This window comes from Melospiza melodia, chromosome 24 (assembly GCF_035770615.1).
Source record: "Melospiza melodia melodia isolate bMelMel2 chromosome 24, bMelMel2.pri, whole genome shotgun sequence".
NCBI classification, from domain to species: Eukaryota; Metazoa; Chordata; class Aves; order Passeriformes; family Passerellidae; genus Melospiza; species Melospiza melodia.
In genome coordinates, this window is record NC_086217.1 from 5,485,374 (window position 1) to 5,511,826 (window position 26,453).

A 26,453-nucleotide genomic window follows, 5' to 3' on the forward strand; every position below is an offset into this window, starting at 1 on the left:
AAAAATCTTTGCTTCCTTTGAATCAGGGGAATCTGTCACGGTTGGTTATAAAACTTAACAGAACTAAAAGAGTGGAAAAGTGGAACAGTGGAGTTTGGGATTGTAGTGATGGCTGGAAGATCTAGGTCTGAGCAAAGTGCACTGGTGTTTATGGATATGAACAAACCAACCTGTATCACACTGGGAACTACTTGTGAACTTAAATTTCTTCTCAAGTAAAACACTTGCCTTGCAGAAACCCTGTTCAGTGTACATCTGGTTTGTGGCTGTGATTTGATGGAATGAGTTTGAGCCTGAAAAGAAAATATTTGGGTGTGGATGGAGCTGCTGGATAGCAGGAAAGAGCAACTGACCTGTTGTGACATCCTTGAATTTGCTGTAGAATCAGTGGGGCTGTGGGGTTCCAGTGTTGTTTCCAGAGCTGGGTGAGGTTTGGATGGTGTGCTGTGATATTCACCATGCAGCAGGGTCTGCTGTGGGCTGGGTGAGGAATGGACCTCATGGATGTCCCCATCCTTGTCCTTTGCCTCTGGGGTCCCCCTGCTCAGGTCCCCATCCCTGTTCCCTCACCTGAGGCTCCCTATCTCCATCCTCACCCAGTGCTTGGGTGCCCATGCCTGTGTCCCCATCCTCGTCCCATCCCCAGGACCCCATAGCTGATGTCCCCATAGCTGATGTCCCCATTTCCAACCTAGATGTTCCCATCCCTGGTGGGTGTCCCCAGGGTTGTGTCCCCATCCCCCTGGTGAGTTTCCCCATCCTCAGGAGGTCTTCTTGTTTCCACTGGGTGTCCCTTGGCTGGATGTCCCCATCCCGGGTGGGTGTTCCTGTCCCCAGGGTGGGTGCCCCCGGGGTGAGTGTCACCATCCCGGGTGGGTGTCCCCAAGCTGGATGTCCCTATCCCCAGCAGGGGTTGGTGTATCCAATGGGTGTCCCCAGGGTGGGTGTCACCATCCCCAGTGGGTATTCCCAAACTGTCTCCACCCCCAGTGGGTGTCTCTAGGGTGGGTGTCCCCATCCCCAGTAGGTGTTCCTGTCTCCGATGGGCGTCCCCAAGGTGGGCGTCACCATCCCTGGTGGGTGTCCCCAAGCTGGATGTCCCTATCCCCAGTAGGGGTTGCTGTACCCAGTGGGTGTCCCCAGCGTGTGTGTCCCCACCCCAATGTGTGTCCCCAGGGCGTGTCCCCTCATCTCCCCCTGCCCCGCGGAGGGGCCGGGCCGGCGCTCGGAGGCGGTGCCGCTGCCTTTGGTCCCTCCTGGCGGCCCGTAGCTGGGCGGCGGCGGCGCGGGGCGGGCCCGGGGCGGCAGCGGCGTTTGTCCCGCGTGTTCGTTTGTCACGGTTATCGCCTGTCCCGGTTATCGCCTGTCCCGGTTATCGCCTGTCCCGGGTGGTCGCAGCGCCGGGCCGGAGGGGCGAGGCCGGCGGCCCCGGGAGCCCCGCGGTGCCGGTAGGGCCGGGCGGGGCCGCGGGAGGGGCGCGGTGGGCGCACGGCGGGGCCGGGCGGGGTGAGCGGGGCGGCGGGACCGGCCCTGCCGCGCCCTGAGTCCTGAGCGGGGCGGAACCGACCCTTCCTCTGTCCCTGGCAGCCATGGACGGAGCGGGGCGGGAGGCGGAGGAGGGCGAGGAGCCGGCTGCCATCAGCGCCAGGAACATCCTGGACAGCTTCACCGAGAGCCGCGAGGTCGCGGAGCTCATCGGGAACCTGCGGGAGGTGTTCGCGGAGCTGGTGACGAGGGAAATGGCCGTGGAACGGTTCATAGGTAAGCGCGGCAGCCAAAGGGAGGGGTCCTGATGTTACATGACACAAACGTTTCATTATGGATGATTCATTTTGTTATTGCTGAATACCAGAAAGGGACTAAACCGCTAATTTTTGGGTCAGTGATAATGCTGGAACTTTGTCAACAGGTAATTCAGATGTGATTTTTTGCTCATTTTGTTTTTTATATAGATGTTCTTTTATTATCTGATACTTAACTACTGTAAATGAAAAGTTAGGTCTTAGATTCCAGAAATCTCAATTCTAACTCGTGCTGGGCCTTCAGTTCCCTGTTCAAATCCAGGCCATAATTTAGTTAAAAGTTTGTATATCTTTCAAATAAAGCAACGCTGTTGCTCATCGAAACACACATTTTGTGCTTTAAAGTGTCAATTTCCTATTTACCTTTTCATTTCATGGGAAATGTGAAGAGTGGCTGCAGCCATACAGATCATGTTTGTTTCTCCAAGTGGAGGTAACTTGGTTTGACTTTTGTGCCACCTAAGGAAAGCTCTCCTGTCCTTGGGCTTCAGCTGAATGTGGAAGGGCCACAGTGAGGTGCATGTAGCAGTGTCCTGGGTCACCAGGCTGTTTCAAGGCACATCTGTGTGTTAGGTTAATATTTTGATAAGATGATTTGCAAATGTTCATTCAGTGCTTTATGTATTTGCAAACTGAATTTAGCAGAGTGGCATTTTGCAGGGATTTTTGTGAAGGATGGAGAAATTGCAAAACTCACAGTGAAAATATTGACCCAGCAGCTTTGTTTTTGACAACAAGAATTGAGGTGGGCAAACAATAAAGCAGAACCCCCCAAATTTGGAGATCTGAGCCTGCAGAAGTTTCTCAGTAGCATTATTGTGGTTGGCTGAACTGACTTCCACCTGAATGATGGACATGAGACTGCTCAGACAGAAGGAACTCTCATTGCTGAGGTTGTTCAGCATCACAGAGGAAATGTCAGATATCAGTGGGACAGGAAAAACCATTGCTGGAAAAATCACCTTGCTGTGCCTCTCTGTCACATCACGTGGAGTGTTTCTTTGCATTTAAATTCTATTTATGAGCTTTCTGCCTGTGTATCATTGCCCAGTAAATACAAGCTCAGTATACTTAAAAAGATGTTGTGGTTCAGTGTTGGGTTATGATGTTTTGTGTGCTCAGGTGTCATTGATCCTTCTGGGACAAAGTGTCCCAAACCTGCCAAGAGGCTCAGTGTGAGTTAGAACACTGACATTTAGGGAATAGCTTTTATGTGGGAGCAGGGAATGCAGTGATCACCTGTTCCAAAGAGTTTCAATGAAAGTTTCCAAAGAATTCAGAAAAACTCATGATGCTCATTTTGTGATGAACCATTAGAAAAAGAAGTTTGAGAAACAGTTTAATCTGCAAATACAATTTTGTAGGAAACTATAGGAAGATCTTTTTTGAAATAATAGTTTTAGAGCATCTGGTTTAGGTTAATTCACTTCAGCTTTTATATTTGGGGTTTTTTTTTATCTTTAGCAGTCTGTGTCCTGGGAAAAGAATTTGCTCCTCAATTCCACTTTTTGTGTTCACTGGTTCTGCTGTTTGTATCAGCATTAATTCAGGTGGGAAGTCAGGGATGATGAGGAGCTGAAATTTCCCTCTGGATGCTGTTCTGGTGTCCCAGTGGAATTGCACAAGGATGCTGTTGGATGCTTTGGTGTCTGAAAGTGGTGGTGCAGTGTCATCCACTGGTCAACTGCAGCACTGTTGGCCTTGAGTCATGTCTTCAATGTAAATGTTGGTGTGTCAAGCAGAGGAAAAGGACAGAGAGCAAAGTGGTTTGTGAGAGAAACAAATACAGAAAAGGGGAGCTTAAGGAGGTTTTGGTTTTCTAATTCAAAAGCTGTTTCCTGACCAAATAGCTAAATTGAGCCAGGCAATCTTCAGTGCCACACACTGGATCACTCAATGATCTCCTTGGGAATCCAGCTTTCATTTCTGTAGCTGCTTTTTGTTGATTCTGGGTTTAAATTGAAAAGATTGAAAAGCTTTTATGTCTGAAAGTTTTGGTTTTTTTTTTTTGTTTTTTTTTTTTTTCAATACTCAATTTCAATTTGTCTTTACTTGAGTCAGTATCCAAAAGGAGACACTCTGTTACTGGCAGCAAAACAGAGTAAGGGATGTGAACAGTTTTGAGGAGCACAGTGGTAAGAGCTGCGGTTTGTTTGTTGAGGTTAAAATTTGTCAAGGATTCTTTGTTCTTTGCTGAACAAAAATTCCCTGTATTCTATTTCAAAATAAGAAACTGGCTCTGAGGATTGTGAGGAGCACCCTCACTGCAAAGCGTTGCTTGTGGGAGGTTTGTCCAGAGAAATTGGGGAGACTCCTGGGGGTGGGTTGATGGCACAGTTAAGACCTGGAAGAGCCTTGGAGTAGTTTATTGCAGATCTCTTTTCATTTTCAGGTATAATGGACAAGTACCAGGAGCAGCCTCACCTTTTGGATCACCACTTAGGTAGGAATGTCAGCCTTAAATAATTTTTGTGTCTGTACTTTAAAATCTGTTACTCTGGAAGATCTGAGTTTGCATTGCAAGATTGCTGTGGCTGCTAATATTTCAGTTTTATAATTGTTGTCTCACTCTGTTCTGTTCAGAAGTACAACAAACTCTGTGACATGAATGTAACCTCACTGGTTTTTCTCTCCTTTCATTAGAGGGGATGATGAATTCCCTGTTGGAGATAGTATGGGACAGTGGATCTCCTCCCCCACTAGTTCACCTGGCTTTTAAATTTCTCTACATCATTACAAAGGTAAATCCTAAATTTAATGTTCTTTAACTGAAATTTGTAAGTTACAAATATTTTCTTTGTTACTTTCAAAAATACTAAAATAAATAAGTGTTGCATGTGATTAAATATTTTAAACTACACTGTGAAAGACTAGTTCTCTTGTTTCCCATTTTCATGATAGCTGATGTTATTTAATGATCCAAATTAGTAAAAATTCAGATCTGAGTGCAAAAGAAATTGCAGACATGGAGTGATAAAACACGAGTTATAACTTTGAAAAGTAAAGTGTAATGAACAGTTAGATGGATGTGGAATTTAGAAAATATTTTTGGGCTGTAAGGGCTGAGCCCTGGAAGAGGTGGCTCAGAAGGGTGGTGGGGTCTCCATCCTTGGGATCCTGGACACCCCATGGATGTGGTCCTGGGCTCCCTGTATCATCTCATGAATTCTTAATAACTTTGTAAAACCACAAAGTTATATATCACAATAAAACCACAAAGCTAAATATCACAAGGTCTTTAAGACTTTGATTGCAGGCTTACTCTCCTTATGACATGAGGCTCCTAATCAAGAAATTCCTCCAGGGGTCTTTCCTTTCCCCTCAGTGTGTGCTGGTGCTGGATGGGTTCTGAAATTCTGAATTCTGGAATTTTCTGCTTTAGGTGAGAGGCTACAAACGTTTCCTGCCACTGTTCCCTCATGAAGTCAGGGACCTGCAGCCTGTTTTGGATCTGCTTGCAAAGCAGAACCCAAGAGACCCTGAGGTGAGCACTTGCTGTACTTTTTGTTCAACTTTTATGTCTCCAGTGGGAAAAGCTGAAGAAAAAAATTTGGGGAAAAGTAGATAAAGCAGTGGCAGACCCTGTCTGGTGTTAACACCTGGATTTAATGTGAAAACCATCATCTTGTCACAGGAGAAATATCCTCCCCAAGGAGAGGTTTTGGTGTTTTTTCATGGGATTTGTTCCAAGGATTTAGAAACAGTGGCAGTAGAGGTGCAAGTAGAATCTTTAAGCACTCATGTAAGGAGCACATTGATTGTAACAAGAGTTAGAAGAAGGGCAGTGAAAGGTATTAAATCTCTAAAATGACTGAGTGAAAAATACTCCAGTCTGAGTCCAGGATACTGGATATTCTTATGTTTTTAAATAAGGGAAAAGAAAAATCCCAGAGACCTGCTTAAGATAGATTATCAATTATAAGTAACAAAAATCATGGGTTTGAAGACAGTTGTATTGCTGCTCTAAATTAAAGCTTTTTTTAATAAACTTAAATTCTGACACTTTGCTGCTGTAGATGTACAGCTTTAAATCTTGAAAAACTTCCTTTTTCTTCAGAAGTTGTTACAGTAAACCCATGAAAACAACACATTAGAAATTAAGGAGAAAAACATACTTCTGTTATATTTGTGAGTGGGAAAGGAAAGACAGGAGAATGGGAAGGTGCAGATTTCCTTTGGGAGGGAAACAAGGTAGCCTTGATTTCTTACTGAGCGGAGGGTCCATGAATTTTGTTACAGTTTTGCTGTTTGGGATCCCTTGTAGCTCTGTCTCCTCTGGAGTTTCAGGGCACTCACACTGGGAGTTTCCTCTTGCTCATCTTTGGAAGTTCCTAGGAGCCAGGGGGTACTTTGTGCTCTGGGCAATTCATGTTGCAGAAAATGAAGTAAAAAACCTTTGTTTTGCCATTCTTGTCACCACATTTGTCTTCACAGAGAAAAGCAAGCCACAATTCTTCCCAAGAATATTTCTGGGTTTCACATTCTCTGAACCTCAGAGAAAAAAAAATTCTTATCTCATTTGCTGCACCTGAGTTTTTCACAAGTAAAATACATTGTAAAATATTGTTTACCTGAAGGAAATTAGTAATTGAATACTAGTGTTTTTTAATTCAATGACCAATTAAATCCAGGGGTGTGTGTGTTGCTGACAGTCACGAAATTTTGTGCAGAGTGCAGTTGAGTGCTTAGAAGATTCAGTTTAGATGTAATACAATGTAATATAGTATAGAATTATATAATTATATATATAATATAGTATAGAACAATATAATAATACATATATATAATATAATACAGTATAGAAGAATATAATATATAATTGAATTATATAATAATATATAATGTAGTATAGAATAATATAATAATACATATATAATATAGTACGATATAATATTATATAATATAATGAAATATAATATAATATAATATAATTATAATATCATATCATATGAGGAAATATAATATGATATAATGAAATATGGTATGGTATGATATGGTATGATATGATATAATACAATACAGAATAATACAATACAGAATAATACAATACAGAATAATACAATACAGAATAATACAATACAGAATAATACAATACAGAATAATACAATACAGAATAATACAATACAGAATAATACAATACAGAATAATACAATATAGTATAGTATAATATAATATAGTTCAGTATAGAATAAGACAGTATAGTACAATACAATATATTACATAATATAGTGTAATGTAGTGTAATATAATATAGTATAGTATAATATAGTATAATATAGTGTAATGTAATATAATGTAATATAATGTAATATAGTATAATATAATGTAATATAATGTAATGTAATATAGTATAATAATGTAGTATAATGTAATGTAATATAATGTAATGTAATATAATGTAATGTAATATAGTATAATAATGTAGTATAATGTAATGTAATATAATGTAATGTAATATAATGTAATGTAATATAGTATAATAATGTAGTATAATGTAATGTAATGTAATGTAATATAATGTAATGTAATATAGTATAATAATGTAGTATAATGTAATGTAATGTAATGTAATGTAATATAATGTAATGTAATATAGTATAATAATAGAGTATAATGTAATGTAATATGATGTAATATAGTATAATATAATGTAATATAATGTAATGTAATATAGTATAATATGATAATTAATTAGCCTTCTGATAAAATCCTCCTCATCATTCCTCTCCTTTGTCTGGGGCAAAAATATCTTTCTGTTCCTTTGCAGACGTGGGAAACTCGGTACATGCTGCTGTTGTGGCTGTCCATGATCTGCCTGATCCCCTTTGACCTGGCGCGGTTCGATGGGAACCTCGTTTCCCTGGAGGGGCAGGCTCGGCAGCCGACCATGGATCGCATCCTGGACATGGCCAAGGTGAGGAGAGCACACCCTGCACTGCTCCCACACCTGCCATCTGGGGCTCAGTCATTCACTGGGTGATAAATATTAATATGGTCCGTGTGCTCCTCAATGATATTCTTTGCTGCATATTATTTAAGCCTGTATTTTTGTGTCTAATCCATAAAGAATTTTTTCATAGTTCTGAATCTTCAATCTGTTGTTTGCTGCTTTAGAGTCAGGTGAGCCTGGAACTTGTTTCCCCTGATGTAATAAACTGTTTTATCTGAGGTAACCCCCTGCCTTTGAATGTGTTAGAGGCTTTCAACACATGCAAGTGCCAGAGAGCTTCTCTGAAAGCCAAATCTGAGGATTTCTAGAGAAAATCAGTGTTTGATCAGAGTGAGCAACTTTGGAAGCTGTGACTGTGTGAAGATTTTTAAACAAATACATGAAGTTCCAGTGGGTGTCAGCCCAGGTGGCTGACTTGTCATGCCTTTGAGATAGAAATAAACCACCCAGGTACCCAATGGCTCAGGCTTTTGACACTTGCAGCACTAAGGCTGCTTACAGCCCAATGTGTCTGTGAGTTAAGGCTTCAGCAAATGAACCTTCAGTAATAAACCTGCTTTGAAAGGCACACAAAGGGAGACTCTGCCTCAGGTACAGTTTGTTAAATGTAAAAATAACTTTCTACTATCTTTAAGCTAAGTTTGTAACCATAATAATGTAATAATGTGTGTGATCATCATAATATTTGTCATGTAAGTATTCAGTATTATGTACAGAGCTGTTACACAGTTGGTTTTCTATCTCCAGTTATGAATTCTTTTACAGTCAGGTTTCTTTTCCCCTCAGTGTTACCTGGTTGTCAGTGACAAGGCTCGGGATGCAGCTGCTGTGCTGGTGTCCAAGTAAGTCTCTTTTGTGCATCTTGGCAGAAAGGCTCCCACTCCTCCTGCTGTTCCTTAATCTGACATGGCAGGGTTGGGAGGGCTGGAAGGTGCCAGCTGTCTGTGGGATATTAATATTGCTTGAATTGGATGCAGCAGTGTTTGTTGGGAATAAATAAATTTTTAAAAATTACAAAATAATAAATGATGATCAATAACAACAACAACAACAATAAATTACAAAATAATAAATTAAGCAGGGATAGAACACACACGTCTCTTGTTTCAGTATCTATTCCAGTCCACATTTCTGGATGTTCTAGTGGAAGTCAGCTCAGGTTGTGACTGATTTGGGTTTTTTTTCCTTTTTAAAGCAGTAAAAGCCCCAGCTCTGCACTGCAGCCTGTGCTCAGCAGAGGGCGCTGATTAATTTTAATTAGGAGTGAATGTTCAGCACAAATGTGGGGATAGAATACATTAGGCTGGTTCCAGTACCAGCTCTGCCAGGCTGTAATGGTGATGTATAGTGGATTTAAAATTATTTAGTTTCATAAAAACACCATTTTCAAAACAGCCTGGTGATTAAAACACTTCACCAGAAATTAGAAGGGGCTGCAAGGCGTTTCCCTGTTCTCACATCCCCAAAGTCAGTTCTGAGCATAATCATTCTGACAGGAGGTTTGTGTGCCACCTCCCTGGAGCTGGACTGCTACTTGGGTGGGCAGAGCACAACGGTCCTGGACAGATGGACAGATAAGATACAGGAGTCTGACTCTGTAGCAGGCTCTGGGAGAGTCCCTGGGGAGCAAGAGAGTGTCTGGGCCCTGCTTTGTGCTCCAAGGAGTTGATGAATTTCAAGTGAAGTTTAGAAACATCAGGATTCAAAACTTCCTGTTTTCCAAAGTGAGCTGCTCCTCACAGGGCAAAGGAGCTGGAATGTATTTCATGAATTCTCCTTTCTGCTGCTCAGTGAGTGGCTGCAGCAGGAGGAGATGAGGCTGATCCTTATCCTGGTCTTAGTCTGGAGGCTAGGGCACTCCTTTGGGAAAGAGAGATTTAAACTCCTTGGGGCTGAGGAAGGGTCCAGGAACCAGCTCAGCCCCTTCACAGGTCACTTCTCTCACGTGTGCCCTTGGGCCAAAGGCAGCCTCATCCTTCCACCCAAACCAGCCCTCCTGCAGCTCCCCACAAATCCTCATTGTTCTGCTGCTGAGCACCACAGGCACTGCCTGGGAAGCCTCTCCATCCCAGCAACTCACTGCTGAGGTGTTTTCTGTGTTTATTATATTCAATACTCCCTCAGTGAGCTCTTGGGGCTGTTCCCCACTTATCTGTAGGTGTAGGAAGGATCCAGGTCCTGGCTCTGGGGCACATCTTGGAATTCTGTGAGTTGTGCTGGGTGAGCACAACTCCCCATGTGCCTTGTTTCCACTGGGTGAGTTGAGAACAAGTGTAGTCTGAGTTGCTGCTGCAGCAGGACCTGGTTTGTGGGTGCCAGGACACTGAAGTGATGCCCTGACTGCAGCTTGGCTGCTCAGGGGAGGGCTGAGAGTATGTTTATGATAGTTTAGCCATGAAAATCATCTTTTCCCTTTTCTAAGATGGCTAAAAACACATCTCTTCACCCATCTAGTGTGTTAAATAACAGGTGCTTGACCTTTTCAAATATCTGGAACCCCAAATGTAGCCCTGCTGGTTTCTTGTTTTGGGGCCTGACTTCTGACAGACAGTGCAAAATGATTTTCACATTTTCACATTTCAATGGCTGTTTTTGGTGAGAGAGGTGCAGAATCCTCCTATTTGTTTCAGCTTTTCACTAATTCTAATGGAAATAATTTTTTTAAAGCTTTGAAAATTGTGTTGCTTTATAATTAAGATAAGAAATTTCTAGAACCCAAGTTTTTAGCTGGGTTTGAAGTGAAAACAAAGTTCCAGGTCAGAGCCTTGCTGGGCTAAACACAGGATGGTTTGGAGTGTTCCTACCCTCAGTGATTTGGGGAAACAAGCATTGAAGAATTGTTTCCAGGAACTACAACTGGTTTGCATAGGAAGAAAAATCATTTTTCACTGGGTGTCATAAAGTCAATGGCTGCAATGTTTTTTTTTTTTTGTTTTTTTTTTTTTCTGTGACAGGTTTATTGTCCGCCCTGATGTCAAGCAAAGCAGGATGGCAGATTTCCTGGACTGGGTGCTCTCCATGTTATCCAAATCCTCCTCCCAGACCATGGAGGGCACTGTCATTGTCAATGGCATGCTCCAGGCCCTGGTAAATACTGCTTTTCCCTTAAAAGATTGTTGAGTTTATGGCCATCCTATACTGCTCCACAGGACCTTGACAGCAAATGCACAGAGGGGTTCCTGGTAAGGAAAAAAGGAGAATTTCCTCAGCAGCAGTTTAGACAATATAACTGCCCATGCATGTGTATTTTCTTTTTTTGTCATCCCCAAGTGAAAGTGAAATTGCCAGTACAGCTATTCATAAATAACTCTCAAAGTAGCAGTCATTTCAGTAAGTTTGAGTTTGTTTGCTAATCTGAATGAATTTTTTGTGTAATGCCCTTTCTTTGTGAATTGATAATGGTGTGTGACTCAAAAGAGCTGAATTCTTAGTTTGGGTTTTAAAATTGATATACTGTGCATGGGGAAAAAATCTGCAGTGCCTGAACTGCTGTTCCAGGGCACTGCTCCTCTTGTACATCCTAAGAAGGGCTATTTTTGAAAGCTTTGTTGAAGTTTTACACCTTTATAAGTGCTCGGCTGTGTTTTGTAATCCTGGGGTGACACTTCTGGCGTCTGTGCCAGTTTTGATGTCCGAATGGGTTTGTGTGGAGGGAGGGATTGTTGTTCCTTCTTGGTTTGGTTGTTGACCAAGGCAGTGCAGGTGAAGACAGATCACAAGCCCTTTGCAGTTGCACAGGTTTGAGGATTTGCTGGTGTTTGTACAAGTTTTGATAATTTGCATAAATTTGCTACTCTTCTTAACCAGTCACTAAGAGGACTTGTGTGCAGTGTGGTACTAAACATCAAAGCAAAGGTCTGGAGAAGGTGTGTGGGTTTTTTTTTTAGTTGTTCCTTTTTCCTCTCGAGCTCTTCCAAATCAGAAGGGAGAAGAAATGATCTATATTTAGAATAACTGAGGACCTGCTGCTTAAGCAGGAGGAAGCGTTATTTGTGTGCATTGCAGCGTTTCAAAAGACAGAATGATGTTTCATCATTTTATTGTCAGATCTGGAAAGGGAGACTGACTGTTTGCCATTCCCAGGCATGATGAGACCTGCAGGATGTATAATGCATTAGTGTTTTGTCATAATTCCTTTGAGTTTGGCTTTGGCTCCATCCACCTGTTCATTAGTGCTCACTAAGCGAAACAGGTGAATACTCAACAAGTAGAATCGAAACCAGAATGTGATACAATAGACCTGGGAGCAGAGCCTGCTGCTTTGCTTTTCTGGGATTTTTGTTTTTTTAATTCTCCACAGCTCAGAATTCCTGTTCCAGATGGTAGATATGAGCAGATTTGTAAAGCCCTTTCTTGTATTTAGTCTTCAATTTCTCCTTTTAGTCACTACAATGAGTTGTATCATTAGGGAGTAAAGGTTTTCAGAATGGTGTGTGCATGCATGTAGGTGCTCAAGGAGAGCAGGAAATATTTATTTCCAGAGTTAAATGTTATAACTATAATATTTATATATAATTACATCTATTCTTAGTATTTTAATATTAAGAATTTTCTCTCACACTTGTAGCAACATTATATTGTCAAAAATATCACCTGAAAATAAGTGTTCAAAATAAGCAAACACTTGTCTTTAACATGCAAGATTCTAACTTCATGCAGTATGTAATATAGTCTATTTATTCTATAAATAATCCTATTTATTCTAGAAATAATATATACTTCTAGAAATAATACATACTTCTAGAAATAATTCCATACTTCCTACAGTATATAATATAGTCTATTTAGTCTATAAATAAGTCTATTTATTCTATAAATAATATATACTTCTAGAAATCTATACTTCATGCAGTATGTAATACAGTCTATATATTCTATATAATATAGTCTATTTATGCTATAAATAAATACAATATATTTTAACATAACAAGTAATCACTAAATGTGTAAAGCAGAGCACATCCTCATGAGGGGCAACTAAAAATTGTGGCAACGAGTTTCAGAATTCTTTGCTCTTGGATTCCTCCAGCACTTTGTTACTTTAAGAGTCAAACTGCAGCTGCTTGGCCCATCTTTGAACAAGCAGGGAGAAAAAAGATAATTTTTCAGTTCTGGTCAGTACAGCAAGGGGGATTTTGGGATTGTGCAGGTTTTGGGAATGATGTAACCCACCAGAGTGGGGATAAAAAGTCTCTCCACATCACAGCAGAGTGAGGCTGCCCTGAGCAGGGTGGGTTTTGGTTGGGTTAGGATTTTGTGCCACTTCTGGTCTGCATTTACCGAGCGGCTCCGAGCGAAGCTGGCACGGAAAAATTGCTCGGAAAAGACACGAAACTCCTGCATTTCAATGAAGTGAAACTGCAAGTCAGGGACGCAGTGAGTAGTTGGCCGTGGCTGACTTTGATCTGCCTCCCTGTGGCCGTGAGCCTGGCTGATCAGGTGTGTGCTGCTGTTTCATCTCAGCCAGCGTTGTGTGCAGAACGAGTCCGGCCGTTCCGCGGCTCCTGTCGGAACACGCACCCCGCCTTGCATATTGTAATTGCACTGGGGCCTGTGGCTCTCTGCTGCTTCCACCTGTCCTCAGTAACTCACCATTTCCCAATGGGGGGCACCAGCAGGCACCTCTGTGACACCATTTCAAATTTCAGTGTTTCAAACTGCCCTCCTTTGTTGAAACCTCTGTTGCGCTATGGCATTTAATTCACTTCCCTGCTCCTCTCCTTTGGCATTTGAAGGACTGAAAATGTTGGATTATTAAGCAGTTGCTACTTTTTTACAACATTTGTTTACTTGAAGGAAACTTCTAGCTTGTTTCACGAATCTGCATTTTAAATTCTCTTGGTCTGGAGGTTTGCTTTTAAACCTGCCATTATATCAAACAGCTTTTTAGTTATCGCTGCAGGGCGCAGCACTCCCAGTTCTTGCGTGACAGAGATGTCATCACGTTGAGGTAGCCTTGGGCATTGAAACTTATTAAACCTTATTTGTTTTATAAGTGATTCAGTATACAAGTGTGAGTAATAATTAAAAAAAATAAAACGCCCTACACAGTGATCTGATGAAACTCGAGAGTCTTAAGAACGAGGCATTTCCCTGAGCTGTCTCTAATGCAAAGGTTATTTAGCAATAGCTACATGCTTATGTAAATTTGGCTCCAGGGAAGAAAGAACTCTCTAACTCCATTCTTTCAGACCCAGAGGCACAAAAATAGAATATTTCCAAATAGAATGTTTCCCAAGTCTCTGTATTTTTGGCATTCTCAGAGAATTTGCTGTATTAGGATTGTCTATTGGCGTTATTTTTTAAAAAAAGGGGTTGTTGCTTAGTGGTTTGGTGATAGAAGTGTAGGAAAAGCAGTGCTGGTACTAAGTGCACTGACTCCTTTCTGCTCATGCCTTTTCTCTCCTGACTGTCACAGAGTATTTCTTCTAATGTGGCCTTGTCTGATACTGCTGGGTTTTTCTCTTCTCACCAGAACTTTTGTGCTCATTCCAGGTTCAGAAGTTCTGTTACCATAAAGCTGTTTCTTTTTCTTGTTGGAGCACAGTACTATCTCAAGCTGCTAAATGTTTTTTACCTTCTGAGTATTTAAAGTCCGTGGGTTTTGGTAATCTCATGATGGAAAGGAGGTACTCTGCCAGCTCTCCATGTGTTAGTGTAAACATTTCAGATGTTCAGCTGATAAATAACTGGGATCACATGAAAGCTGCCATCACTGTGTTGGTCTGTCAGTGTTGGTGTCATGTTGATGCTCAACACCCAAACACGTGCAGCCCACAGCAGGAATGCTGCTTGTGTGGAGGCACAGTAAGAGCAAGGCCTTTAACTAACCCATTTTACCTTCAGCTGCACACAGAATGCATTAAATATTCCCTCCTTCCAAGTGAACTTCAGCTCTGCAGCATGTTCTCCCTCCCTGCTCCTGGCCTGGAGGCAGGGATGGCTGGTGGCATTCCTGGGCTCTTGTGTGGCTACCAGGGGGTGCTCCAGAGCAGTGCAAGGCATCATTTCCTGCTCTCCCCAGCCAGGCTGGAATTATCCTCCCAGCCCTCCTCTTGGTTACAACCAGAGGGTAGATCCAGACTTGTGTCTCCTGCTCAGCAGGAAGATCCACTCAGTCCCCAGCAGCCAGGCCACCCCTCGTGGTGATTTGTGTAGCTTGGGGAACAAGTCCTGGAGATGATCCCCACTGATAGATCTCCTGCAGGTCGAGCCCAAAGTGGGTTATGCAGACAATTGGCAGGTGTGGTGTCTCTGCTGGGATTATTAAGAAACTGGGCTTTGTTTGCCTTGCCCTGCTCTGTTTCTAAAGCAGAACCAGACTTGACAGTCGTCATTGCTTGCACACCACTGATTTTCTCTAATTTGTAGGTGGCTTAATTATTTATAAGAGAGGGAGTCACATACTTTTCAACAGTTGAGCAGGTTGGGTAGGTTGCTGTGAGCTCTGTGTCCTCCTTAGAGGAGCCTGTGGCTGTGGCTGCAGGGATGCTGCGACACGCAGGCTCCTCGTGCTCAGCCCTCTGACACCAAATGCCTGTGCAGGTGGCAAACCAAGCTTATTAATTGCTTTGTTTGTATCAGATTTTTGGAAATGGTGTGCCTTGGATATTTTTCTTCCTTCAAGGCAGGAAGTTTAAGCTGGGTGCTGTAAGGCTGATTCGCTCTTTTGGCTGCTTTTTTTTCTCATGATTTTCATTTATCATCGTGAACATTTCTTTAATAATATGATCCCTGTAAGCTCCAGGTTTACAGTATTTTTCTGGAGGAGTAACTTTGCTGTACATGCCTGACTGTAGCATGTGCTAGAAGAAAATATTTTTTCTGCTTTCCCAAAAACCAGCATTGGTTAAAGTATTCTTTTATTTCCTTTCTAAATATATCTATTACACTCAAAAGTTTTAGAGTTTTGAACTTGGGGATGCTTTTGCATGCTTTGACTCATAAATAAGTAATGAACACTTCCCTTCTTGTCTTCTCTACACTCAGAAAAAAACCTCAAAACTGAATTTCCTGCTGGGTTGAATATCTGAAGAGTAGTTCTCCACAGTTTGGCTGTTCCTAATTTACCTCTGGAAAATTTATTTTTAAAATAGCTATTAAACTTCTCTGACACAGAAATACCTGATGCATAAATTGTAGAAACTCCAGGAGCCTGCTCCAAGGTTGTATCTGACCCCCAGTGCACCTCAATGGGTGCAGAAAGAACTTTCTTCCCTTTCAGACAATTGGCATTTTCAGCTGTGTTTATTCCTAAACCGTTTGGAACATATTTTATTGATCAAAAGTAAATATTATGGCTATTAAAAAAAAAGTTTAGTTATTGATTTAAACTAATAATTATTGATTAATTAGCTGTGGTGTCATTTGGGCAATTTTTACTTCTCCTAAAAACTCATATTGATAAAATAAAACATCTTAATGCACATCTCAGTTGATTTATAGCTGTTGCCACAATGATTTTAGTAGCAAATGTATATTATAAATCCCCATGGTAGGAGTAGATGCTCTGTGCTGAAAATAGTTGTTATTTAAGTTTTAGTGAAACTGCTGTAGGGACACAATGTGTGTTTCACTTTTTTGTTCAGAAAATAATAAAAATTATGATGAAATTGAATCTGCCAAGGTTGCTGTTCTAAACTGATTCATAGGTGTGTGAGGAAAAGCATTTAAAAAAAATACTGTGCAATATTTGATTTTTTCTCATTTCCTGCTTGTGTGTCGGTTGATTCCTTCCATCCCTTTCAGAGGTGGCGCCTTCCAGTTGTGTTGTTCCTGAGGGGTCAGGACTTAAGTCAGACTTGGACTCAAGGGTGTAAGAACATGTGGAGAAGCTTGGGGAAAGCTGCCAGAATTTGGGGAATGCAGACTGAAATGGGTTATTTGATGATTTTGTCCCAGCTCCTCAGCAATGTGCTGAGAGCACACACCCAAAAGTGTCCAGGAGCATCCCCAAGGATCTGTTCAAAAGCTGTTTCTCTGCATTATCAGTGCTTGAGGAATTACATTGTGCTTTGTTTGAATATGCTCGAATTTAATAATAATAATAATAATAAAATAATAATAATTTGGAGTAAGCCTGAATGTGCCTTAAAAAAATATTTGCTGTTAAGTTAGGCAGAAGAAGGAGTTGTGGGGATGCAGGGAGGGAGTTGTGAGGGGGCAGAGAAGGAATTGTGAGGATTGAAGGAAGGAATTGTGAGGGGGCAGAGAAGGAATTGTGAGGATTGAAGGAAGGAATTGTGAGTTTGCAGAGAAGGAATTGTGAGGATGGAAGGAATTGTGAGGCTGCAGGGATGCTGCCCTGTCTCCAGCATCCACAGCAAGGTGTGTGGAGAAACCAGTGATGGGGTTGTAAAGCAGAACACAGGAACAAAGTGATGAAATGAGTTTCTGCATGTTTCAACAAAGAAAAGTTTTAGAGGAGCTCTAGATTTGTTGTACCAAAGATTTGCAGGTCCTCTGACATATATTTTAGGCTTTTTAATACAAGCAGAGTTTTGTTGTATGTCAGTGAGAAATTTTTGTATTTTTTTAACACTGACTTCATATATTGCTAAAAGCTGTGCCAATTTATACATTTAAAGTGATATTTATTTCTGTTGGCTGAGCTTGAAGTAATTCTGTTGCATTGCTTCTTTGTAAAAGTCATTTCTAAGGGAGCCCTCACACTTGCCTGCATTAACATCTCAAATGCTTTGATGTATAATATGAAATTCCCATATGTAGCTGGTAGTAGGGCTGATTTGTGATCCTGAAATGCAATTTAGTAACAAAGCACAAGGGGCTGGGTACACGGCCCCAGGGTGTTTTTCTTGCCTGTGTTGCTCGCAGCCACGCCTGCAGCGCGGGAGGCGTGTGTGTGTGTGTTTGGTATGTGTGAGAAAGTGCCTCTTTTCAGGGGAAGTCTGTTCTTGTTTAACTCCCAGGCATATTTATTGAGGAAGATTTTGCTTCTGGTGAAGGACAAACAAGTGCCTGGCCAGGTTTTTGCTGCATGGGGAGCTGAGGAGGCTTTTAATGTGTAACGTGTTCTGTCAGGTGTTAATGGTCCCTTGTCTGGCTGCAGCGCTGGGGTTTAATCTCTCTGGGATATTGAGCTGCAGATGAAGTTCCCTGGGCACAGGAATTGCACTTGGCCTGCTGGAGGTGTATTTGCAGGTGTCTGTAGGTGGTTTAGTCTCTCACAAGCAGTGCTTGCACCACACTGAGCTCCTGCGACCCAGCACGGAGCCTGATGGGTCAGGGACCTGAGCTAGCCCAGAACTGGTGGCCTTTTTCTTTCCTCATTTTTTATTCTGGTTGTTTTTTTTATTTTTTTTTTTTAATTTTTTAAAATATTTTTTAGTTGTTTTTTTTTTTCTCTTGAGTGTTTTTTGGCCACCTCAGTCTCCTGAGCAGTTACCAAGAACTGCACCCTGAGACTCCTCCTTTTACACTGTTTAAATCAGCAAATACTACAGATTATTGTGAGAACATTAAAAACATTTTAGAGCTAAATGCTTGATATATTGTGTTGCAGAATCTCTGTATTCTCATGTTTGTGTTCCCCATTTTAATTGTAGGCACAGCTGTTTAAACATGGCAAGAGAGAAGACTGTTTACCATATGGTAAGTTTGTAATAGCCTGGGTTCAGTTTTTCAAGCCATTGCAGTAGAAAAGGGAAAGGAAGATTAAACCTGGTGACAAGTGGTTCTGTAATGAGTAAAATCCACAGGGATAAAGCAGGAAAAATGAGGGCAGCAAAAGCAGAAATGACAGTGAGGGAGGAGCAGATGCCACCAGGGAATGTTGTGTTGGGGCAGCACATCAGAGGCTTTGGCAGGTGATCACACTGGCCACTGCTGTAATGCAGGAGCTGAACACAGAACACAGAAACTGTTAGATGTGGAAAATATTTGTTTGAAATCAGTTAAGCATAGACTGGTTTTGTATATTACTGCTGGAAGTTTTGCAGAGACCCTTCAAGTTTTAATGCAAACATAGGATTTCAAAAAACCCAAGTTTTAAGAACCAGTTGTGTACAGGACACAGCTGGAGTCATGTTGGGATAATTTTGGAATAAGAGAAGTTTTTTAGTAAAAAGAGATTATATTGGGTGCAATTAGGGATAGAAAGAAAAAGAGAGTATGGAAGTTTCTGAACAGCGTAGTTGCATTTTGGAATTATGTTTATCTTGGGATGAATGTTGAAATAGGATCAGAACTGACTGCAGTGTGATCTTGGGCCTTATTGATAGCAATAAGGGGAGGCAGGGAAAGGTGGTGGCTAGTTCCAAAACACTGCAAAAGGCCTGGTCAGTTTTGTGCAGCTTATCCAAGTGCCAGAAATGGGGTTTGTGCCATTCACAGGAGCCATGCAGGGATATAAACTCACTGTAGAGTGTTTGTGATTTCACTCATGTAATTATTTTGGCCCAGAGAAGCAGCTTTTTAGTTCTGGTGCTGGAAAGTGTCATTCTCCCAGTTCCTAAGGCTGAGATGCAGACACTTCCTTAGAAAATGCCTGAGAGATGGGTAATGATGGAGATAAGATAGAGGAATGACACAGGTGCAAATCCTGGGAATGCCATTGAACAGGAGCAGCAGAATCCACTGGGGAAGGCTGCCAGAGAAGCAGAAAAATAAACAGGCTGGGAAAATTACAGTACAACAGAAAATGACAGAATTTAGAAAATACCACAGTACAACACAGTATGGAAGGAGCATATTGAGCTCACAGCATTAGCCCTGCTAGTAAAATCAGAAACTTTGGCTCATGGCATAGAAAGAAGAGTGAGTTATGAGTCTGGTAATAAGAGGAAAATCAGGGGCATATCAATGAGTAAATTTACCCTAGAAAATCTAGAATGGTCACAGCTGAGAAGCAGATATTTAGATGGGAACTGTTCAGGATAAGAAAATGTGAGAGACAAAAAATATCTAAGATTTTTAATTATAACAGATCTGAGGATGAAATAGAAAAAAAAAATAGGCAAATGTTAAAGCAAGATCCTGTTTGAAGTCACTTGTGACATAGAAGTTGAATTAAAAACAAACACTAGCCCTGCAGTAATTTACATGGGTCTGTAGATATTTTAGTGATTCAAGAGCTGGCAGGACTTGGAAGAGGCCTTTATTTATATATTCCTTATTTATTCCTTATTTATTTTCTGTCTGTGAATGATGATGTTTCTGCAGCCTCTTCCTCCTAAGCTATCAGTCAGTTGGGCTTTTATAACTGCAAAAAATCCAGGTTGCTGGAAGGTATTGAAGTAATAATAATCATCACTGGCTTGTTGTCTGCATGGATTGTTTCATTTGTAATTTCAGTACATCAAGATGCATCACCACTCTTTTTAAAGACTTGAGCACATTTGTAAGTCATGTCTTACAGTGTCTCAGACTTTGAAATAATTGCATTTTCTTTGATGTCTTTGTGTTTTGGAAGCCCTGATAGGAGGCTGGGGAAGGAGGTTGCAGAGGATTTGGCTGCTGTGGTTCCATCTGAGCAGGGCAGTTGGAAGCCCAGTGGCTCTTTCAGAGCCTGAGTCATTAGTCTCTATTAGCTAATGGTCAGCTTCTGAAGAATTCTTTTCACCCTAATGAAACTGCAAAAGGGCTTTTTTATTTGTAACAGCCATAGCTTCCTTGTGAAAATTTTGAATCCTGGAACTTTATCCTCATTAACCCAAGATTCTCCTTTCTCTGTGTTTTTTTTTACTTGCTGGACAAATAACTTCGTTACCTTTGATGTGCCCAAATGAGAGGTTTTGTGGCTGATTGTTTACACATCCACAGTGTTTCTCATGTGTAAATGTTTCTGGACATCCATCATCATAAAAATTTCAGTGTCAGGATTCGGTGCTGCCTGAAAGTACTAAATGAGGAAAGGGAAAGCTTCTTCAGTGTGCAGGAGATTTTCTGAGTAAAAGAATTACATTTTCTAGCTTTTGGTTCTGTTAGATCACTGAAAATTCTTAGACCCTGAAAGACTCTTGGTTTTGTTGTTTCCAAGAAACAGAGACATAAACACTCAGAGAATGTAGATTTTAATTTTCATAATCAAAACCAATCCTTAAAGCCATCTCCCTGTTTGGGCAGTGAAGGATTTTGCAGCTGTTTGACCAATGTCATCTCCCACAAAGTAGTAACGGGGCATTTGTATTTCAGTAGTGCCTTTGAAAATATAAATCTCCTAAAAAACATTCAAAGCTTTCAGATGTTCATACCAATGTGTTTTTAAAAGCTGTTTTTCTGGTGTGTTTGTTTTCTTTTACAGCTGCTACTGTTCTGGAGTGTCTGGATAGCTGCAAGCTGTCAGAAAGCAATCAGATGGTTCTGCGCAAGCTGGGCATGAAACTGGTCCAGAGGCTTGGGCTGACATTTGTGAAACCAAAGGTAGCAAAGTGGAGGTCAGTTTAAAGCTGAAAAGTTCAAAACAAAAATAAAATCCTTAAATAAAACCCACTACAAATACATAAATCCATACATTTGCCCCTCTTAAACTTTCCTTAAAGAAAAAGAAATCCCTGTGGGAATGAACATTATTCTTCATTTGCATTATTTGGAAAAAGGAGGATTCTTTCACTGTATTTAGTTTCCTGTATTTTTTTTCAATTTTGGTACCTAAGTGAGTGCTGGGACAGGCCAGATCTGACTTTGCACGTTGCACAAGCAGAAGCCTGTTCCTATATAATGCATAACTCACTAAATATGGGAAGACCTTTGTTCCTGAAGCTGATTTAGTACAATTTTGTAAGAGTGAACATAACTTTTTCCATTACCTGGTCCTACCCTGATTCGATAGAAAGTTCACAGGGGAAAAGTGGTTTGCAATCCTGCTCTGGTTTTGCATATTAGTCAGGTTTTGGTGTCTGGTTTTACCTAATGCCAGAGGGCAAACTCTTTTTTAGATTTCTCGCACTGATATTTTAAAATTGCAGGCTCCCTTGGTGACTATTTTTATTGTATTTATTTTACTGGCTTTTGAGAACATCCTTAGGCATAGAAAATTCTTTTTAGGTGGAGAATGTACCTTGCCCCATGGCAAAAGTCAGTTTAGCATGTAAAGTCTATCTTTTGTAAGAATGCATCTACACCACGGGCTAAATATTCGAGTACAGCTTGGTCAGAAAGTACTAAGCTGGCTTTGAGATTTAAAAAGCAATTGTTAATAAGATGATTTTATTAATTTTTTAATTTTTTTTTTCGGTTTTGGAGAGACTTTTGGGGCCTGGGAATTTTGTCTCTCTTTGTTGTTAGCAGTGGAAAATAGGTTATAGTGAAACAGGAAAGGGAGGGATAATGAAAAGGAACTATTTGAATAGTCTGGCTCTTCTCACCTTGGAAAACAGACAAGTGGGTCAGGAGCAAGGAGAATGGGATATTTCTCCCTTTCCTTTAAAGCAGCCCTGGAGAGCTGGGACTTGGGAGGGTATAGGAGGTGGCAGACAGACTGTGGCAGTGTGTCCCTGCTGCAGCTGGATGTTAAATCAGGAATCACTGGAGCTGTGTTTGCTCGCCCTGGGAGGTGTAGGGAGGTGGCAGACAGACTTTGTGGCAGTGTGGGTATTAAATCAGAAATAACTGAAGCTGTGTTTGCTCTGCAGGTACCAGCGTGGCTGTCGCTCCCTGGCTGCCAACCTGCAGGCTCAGGGTGCTGCTGTGCAGAACCAGAAAAGAGAAGTTGTTGCTGCTGAAGCTGATGATGATGATGAGGAATATGACATTCCAGCAGAGATTGAAAATGTTGTAGGTGTGTAAAAGCTAGAGAAGTTGTTACAATGCTGCTGTTGCATTATGCCCTTTTCTTTTAAATTAAAAATTTAAATTTATATACAAATACCTACTGTATAAATCTTCTATTAAACTTTAAAAATTCTCTACAAATCCATTTCTCACATGCTGCAAATTAAACACATTGGAAAACTATTTGCTTGGGCCTAAGAAAGTAATGTGGGTATTTGTACTGGTGTGAACAGCTGTAAAGACTCTAAAACTTCAGCCTGTGCAGCTGATTAAAATAGGTGATATTTTGTCAAATGGGTTGGATTTCAGCATCTCAATCAGAAACTCAGTACTGGAGTATTTGTTGTGCAGTTGAGGTATAAACACACTGAAATATATTTAACGAATTTTATCCAGTTATATAAAAGAGATGCCCTGAGCCTTTTATGAATGAATTAAAATTTATAATGAAATACACAACAAAGTGTGTCACATGAAAGCTGAAAAATTACGGTTTAATTTTTAGACTGTAGCAGTATCAAAGGAACTGCATTTGTTTGTTAATATGCAGTTGTACTGCCTGTCCTCTGCAATCTGGCTGGTGGATATTCTGTAAATAAATAGGCAAAAATTGCATCAGAAGACTTTTATAACTGAATAATCTAATTAACTTCTGCAAAAAGCACCATGGCCTTCATTTTGAATCTTTTACAGCACTTAAAATTTCAATCTTTTTCCATAAATCATTTTGACATATTTCTTGGCTTTGAATTTCAAGTCATACTTATGTGAAAATAGAATAAATCTTGATACAATACAAAGATTTTTATACAATGAGGCAAATGAAATTTGAACATCTTAAGAATTTTTCTGTTGTTAAATAAGAATAATCTGTTTTTTTTTAAATAAAATTATTTGCAGAACAATTGTTGGTTGGCCTGAAAGACAAAGACACCATTGTCAGGTGGTCTGCAGCTAAAGGGTGAGTTTGTTATGGTGATTGTAAACAATGCATATAAACAATATATAACATGTAAAGAATATATTTCTGTCTTGTTATATAGAAATGTAGTGTAATCCATGACTGATAATTTGGGTGCATTGCCAATATTTGCTATTGCTGCAAATGGCTTTAGCACAGCCTGTGGTGGGTGGGTGCACAGACACTTCTGTCTCTATTGCTGGTGAAAACTCAGGTCAGTTTTTAGGGAATTTCAGGTGGGTTTGGAAATAGATGTTCTGGGTAAGACAAGATTTGAAGGGTGCAAAGAAACATTTCTTCAAAATGCTTTTTTTCTCTTTTAAAATGTGTTTCTGTGGGAGATCCACTACTGTGTAGATTTTTTTAAAGTTGGAGATTGTTGTTTAAGGGTATCAGTCTTAGGGCAGTGGGGAAGTCAGGAAGATTCCAGTAACTAATTTTTTTCTTATAATTTACCAGTCAACTGTAGTACTAATGATCCATTGTATCTTTCTTTCTTTTTTTTTTTTTTTTCTTCTGTAGAATTGGTAGAATAACTGGAAGACTTCCAAAAGAATTAGCAGATGATGTGATTGGGTCTCTGTTGGACTGTTTTAGGTAAAAATCTTATTTCACACTCTACACACATCTGAAGCATGTCTGCTTGTGGAACAGGGGGACAACAGTTAGGAAGAAAGGTCTAAAAATCTGTAAATTTTCTTGCTGTCCTTCTCTTAGATTTCAAAATCTTTGAAGGCGCAGATGGGCTAAGGGTATTCAATAAAGAAATTATTTCTGATCCATCCTCATGACCCCATACTAAGGTAATGAGCAGGGAGTGAAGTTAATCTTAGGAAAAATTTAAAAAATGCTCATGAACTTGCTACTTTAGAGACTCCTGGTGTGCTCAAGCTCATGGCTTGAGTTTAGTGTCCATCCTCAGAAACCCAGTAGAACTGGAAATGATGTTCTGAGGTTCACCAGAGGTGAGAAACAATCTCTGTGTGAGGGGAGGCTGAAACATGTAGTGAGAGTGAGGAATAAATGGGGTATAAATAGAGATTTATGCACTTGGGAGTGGTGTGGATGTGGTTGCCCTCTAGGATTTGTGTTGCTGCAAGCAAACTCAAGCATCAGGTGGCAGGTTTGGAATAAAAACAGATTATGTTATTCAGTTTTTACAGTTAAACTGTAAGAACTTCTTGCCATAGGACCTTGTGGATACTGAGAATATCTACCTGAACAAAAAATGTGCTGCTTGTCTGCAAGCTTCTCCATGATCTGCCAGAGTTTGGAAGGGTTTGCAGAGTGAATGTGCTGGTTTTACACTCTGGCTAAGGGATCTGCTCTTGGCTGTGTCAGAGAGGATTTGGGGCCAGTGGAAACTCTGGTTGGGGCATCCAGAGCTGTGGGATGCTCTTTTGGTCCACTTTAGTGTTGGATGTCATGGCTTTACATTCCTGTAGATGTAAAGTCATTAAACAAAAAATTCAACAAGTATCATGTGCTTTTGTTTAATACCAAATTGCTCATCACAGCTGCATTGAGTACCTGAAATCTAAATGAGTGGTTTGGGGCAAACCATAAAAAAACCAAAAATAACAAAAAGAGTTTCTTTATTGGCAAGAAATGCTGGTCATGAGCAGTTTGTCACTCACATGTCCCTAGTTTTAAAAAGTATTTTCACATTGGTTGTGAGTACAAACAAAGGATGCCAGCTCAAAGGATAACACATATAAAAAAAAGAAGGTATGAAGTCTGAAAGACTTGCAAGGAAAGTATCCACTGAGATGATCCCTCACTGTGTTACTGTGATTAATTTAAGAGGTGCTGCTGATCTCAATTATCCCTGGAGCTTCAAAGACCTGTGCTCGCTGTGTTTTCTTTCCTTGTTTTTCAAGTCATAGGGATGAGTAATTCAACTAGTAATTGAGTGACCTGCTTTCTTCAGAAACACCTGGGAACAAACGTAGGCAAGGACAGAGAGAGCCTCTGTTGCAGTCTTTGCACTAAATATTGAGTGACCAAAACAGGAATAAAGCAGCTGCTCATCAGAGGCACTCTGTGGTACCTCTTGGGATGAGAAGAAAGGATTTGTTCTATGTAGACATATCAAAAGACAAGAGTCAGGGAAGAAATGAGTGATTTTTCACAGTGTAGTGAGATTGTCAGCACAGTTCCACTGAGGTATGAGCCTTGTGTTGTTCAGCATACACATAAAGAATCCTGGAAAAAAGGGGAATGAGGGGCTGAGGAAACCAGCTGATGCTTCAAGTTGATTTAATATAGTGAGAGCTTAAAGTGGCAGGAAGGAAAGTGTTACAGAAGCCCAGGTGAAGCACTATGACAGTAAATGTCATGTAAAATATAATGTCTAATGCATGCAAACTGATGTACTTGGGGCAAAATGCTGCTCACTGTCAAAGCCCTGGAAGCCACTGATGTGTCAGAGTGTCAGGGAAGCACTCAGCAGCTGGCAGGGAAAACAAGAGAAATGTTGGAAATGATGAGGAAAGGAAGAGATCAAACTAAATCACTGCTTTAACTGATGGGGATTTTTACAGGTGGGAAGGAGAAGTGGAGGGGTGGGATTTGCTGATCTCCACTGTAAATAGGCCAGAAGGAGGGAGAGGAGAGGCTGTTTACCATTCACTCTCCCTGGTGCCAGAGCAGGGAAGCAGCAGGAAGTGCATTTCCACACAATTGTAATTAACCAGTGGAAGTCATTGCCACGGGATGTTATGGGAGCCAAAAGTGTAAAGGGAGTTCAAAAAGGGATTATCCAAATTAATGGAAGACAGTCCCTTCAGAGGTTATTAAATAATGAATCTGGCTCCAGCCTCTGGTTGAGCTGTCTCTGTGCTGCTGATTGCCAAAGCCAGGGGGGCAAGAAGGGGATGGGGGTCCTGCTTTTCTTTGCTGAGCACCTGCTCTCAGAGCTGCAATTCAGAGATGGTGTTGGGAGAAATGAAGCTTGGATATGCCGTACCCTGGCTGTCCAGTGTTTTCTTCTCAGATTCCTACTCCTCGT

At 40.9% G+C, this 26,453-nt stretch overlaps 1 protein-coding gene across 1 annotated transcript in view; it reads left to right on the forward strand.

Moving 5' to 3' along the window:
* The first annotated feature begins 1,298 nt into the window (after positions 1–1,298).
* The window catches only part of TBCD (tubulin folding cofactor D), a 122,902-nt gene continuing 97,747 nt past the window's right edge, over positions 1,299–26,453 (forward strand). Inside the window, exons 1-13 of the mRNA XM_063175628.1 lie at positions 1,299–1,448; positions 1,588–1,761; positions 4,195–4,245; positions 4,446–4,543; positions 5,185–5,286; positions 7,570–7,716; positions 8,539–8,594; positions 10,707–10,839; positions 18,318–18,363; positions 21,014–21,146; positions 22,344–22,489; positions 23,383–23,443; positions 23,966–24,040. Of these exons, the coding sequence (XP_063031698.1) occupies positions 1,590–1,761; positions 4,195–4,245; positions 4,446–4,543; positions 5,185–5,286; positions 7,570–7,716; positions 8,539–8,594; positions 10,707–10,839; positions 18,318–18,363; positions 21,014–21,146; positions 22,344–22,489; positions 23,383–23,443; positions 23,966–24,040 (1,220 nt within the window). The 5' untranslated portion in view covers positions 1,299–1,448; positions 1,588–1,589. The remainder of the gene's footprint in view (positions 1,449–1,587; positions 1,762–4,194; positions 4,246–4,445; positions 4,544–5,184; positions 5,287–7,569; positions 7,717–8,538; positions 8,595–10,706; positions 10,840–18,317; positions 18,364–21,013; positions 21,147–22,343; positions 22,490–23,382; positions 23,444–23,965; positions 24,041–26,453) is intronic.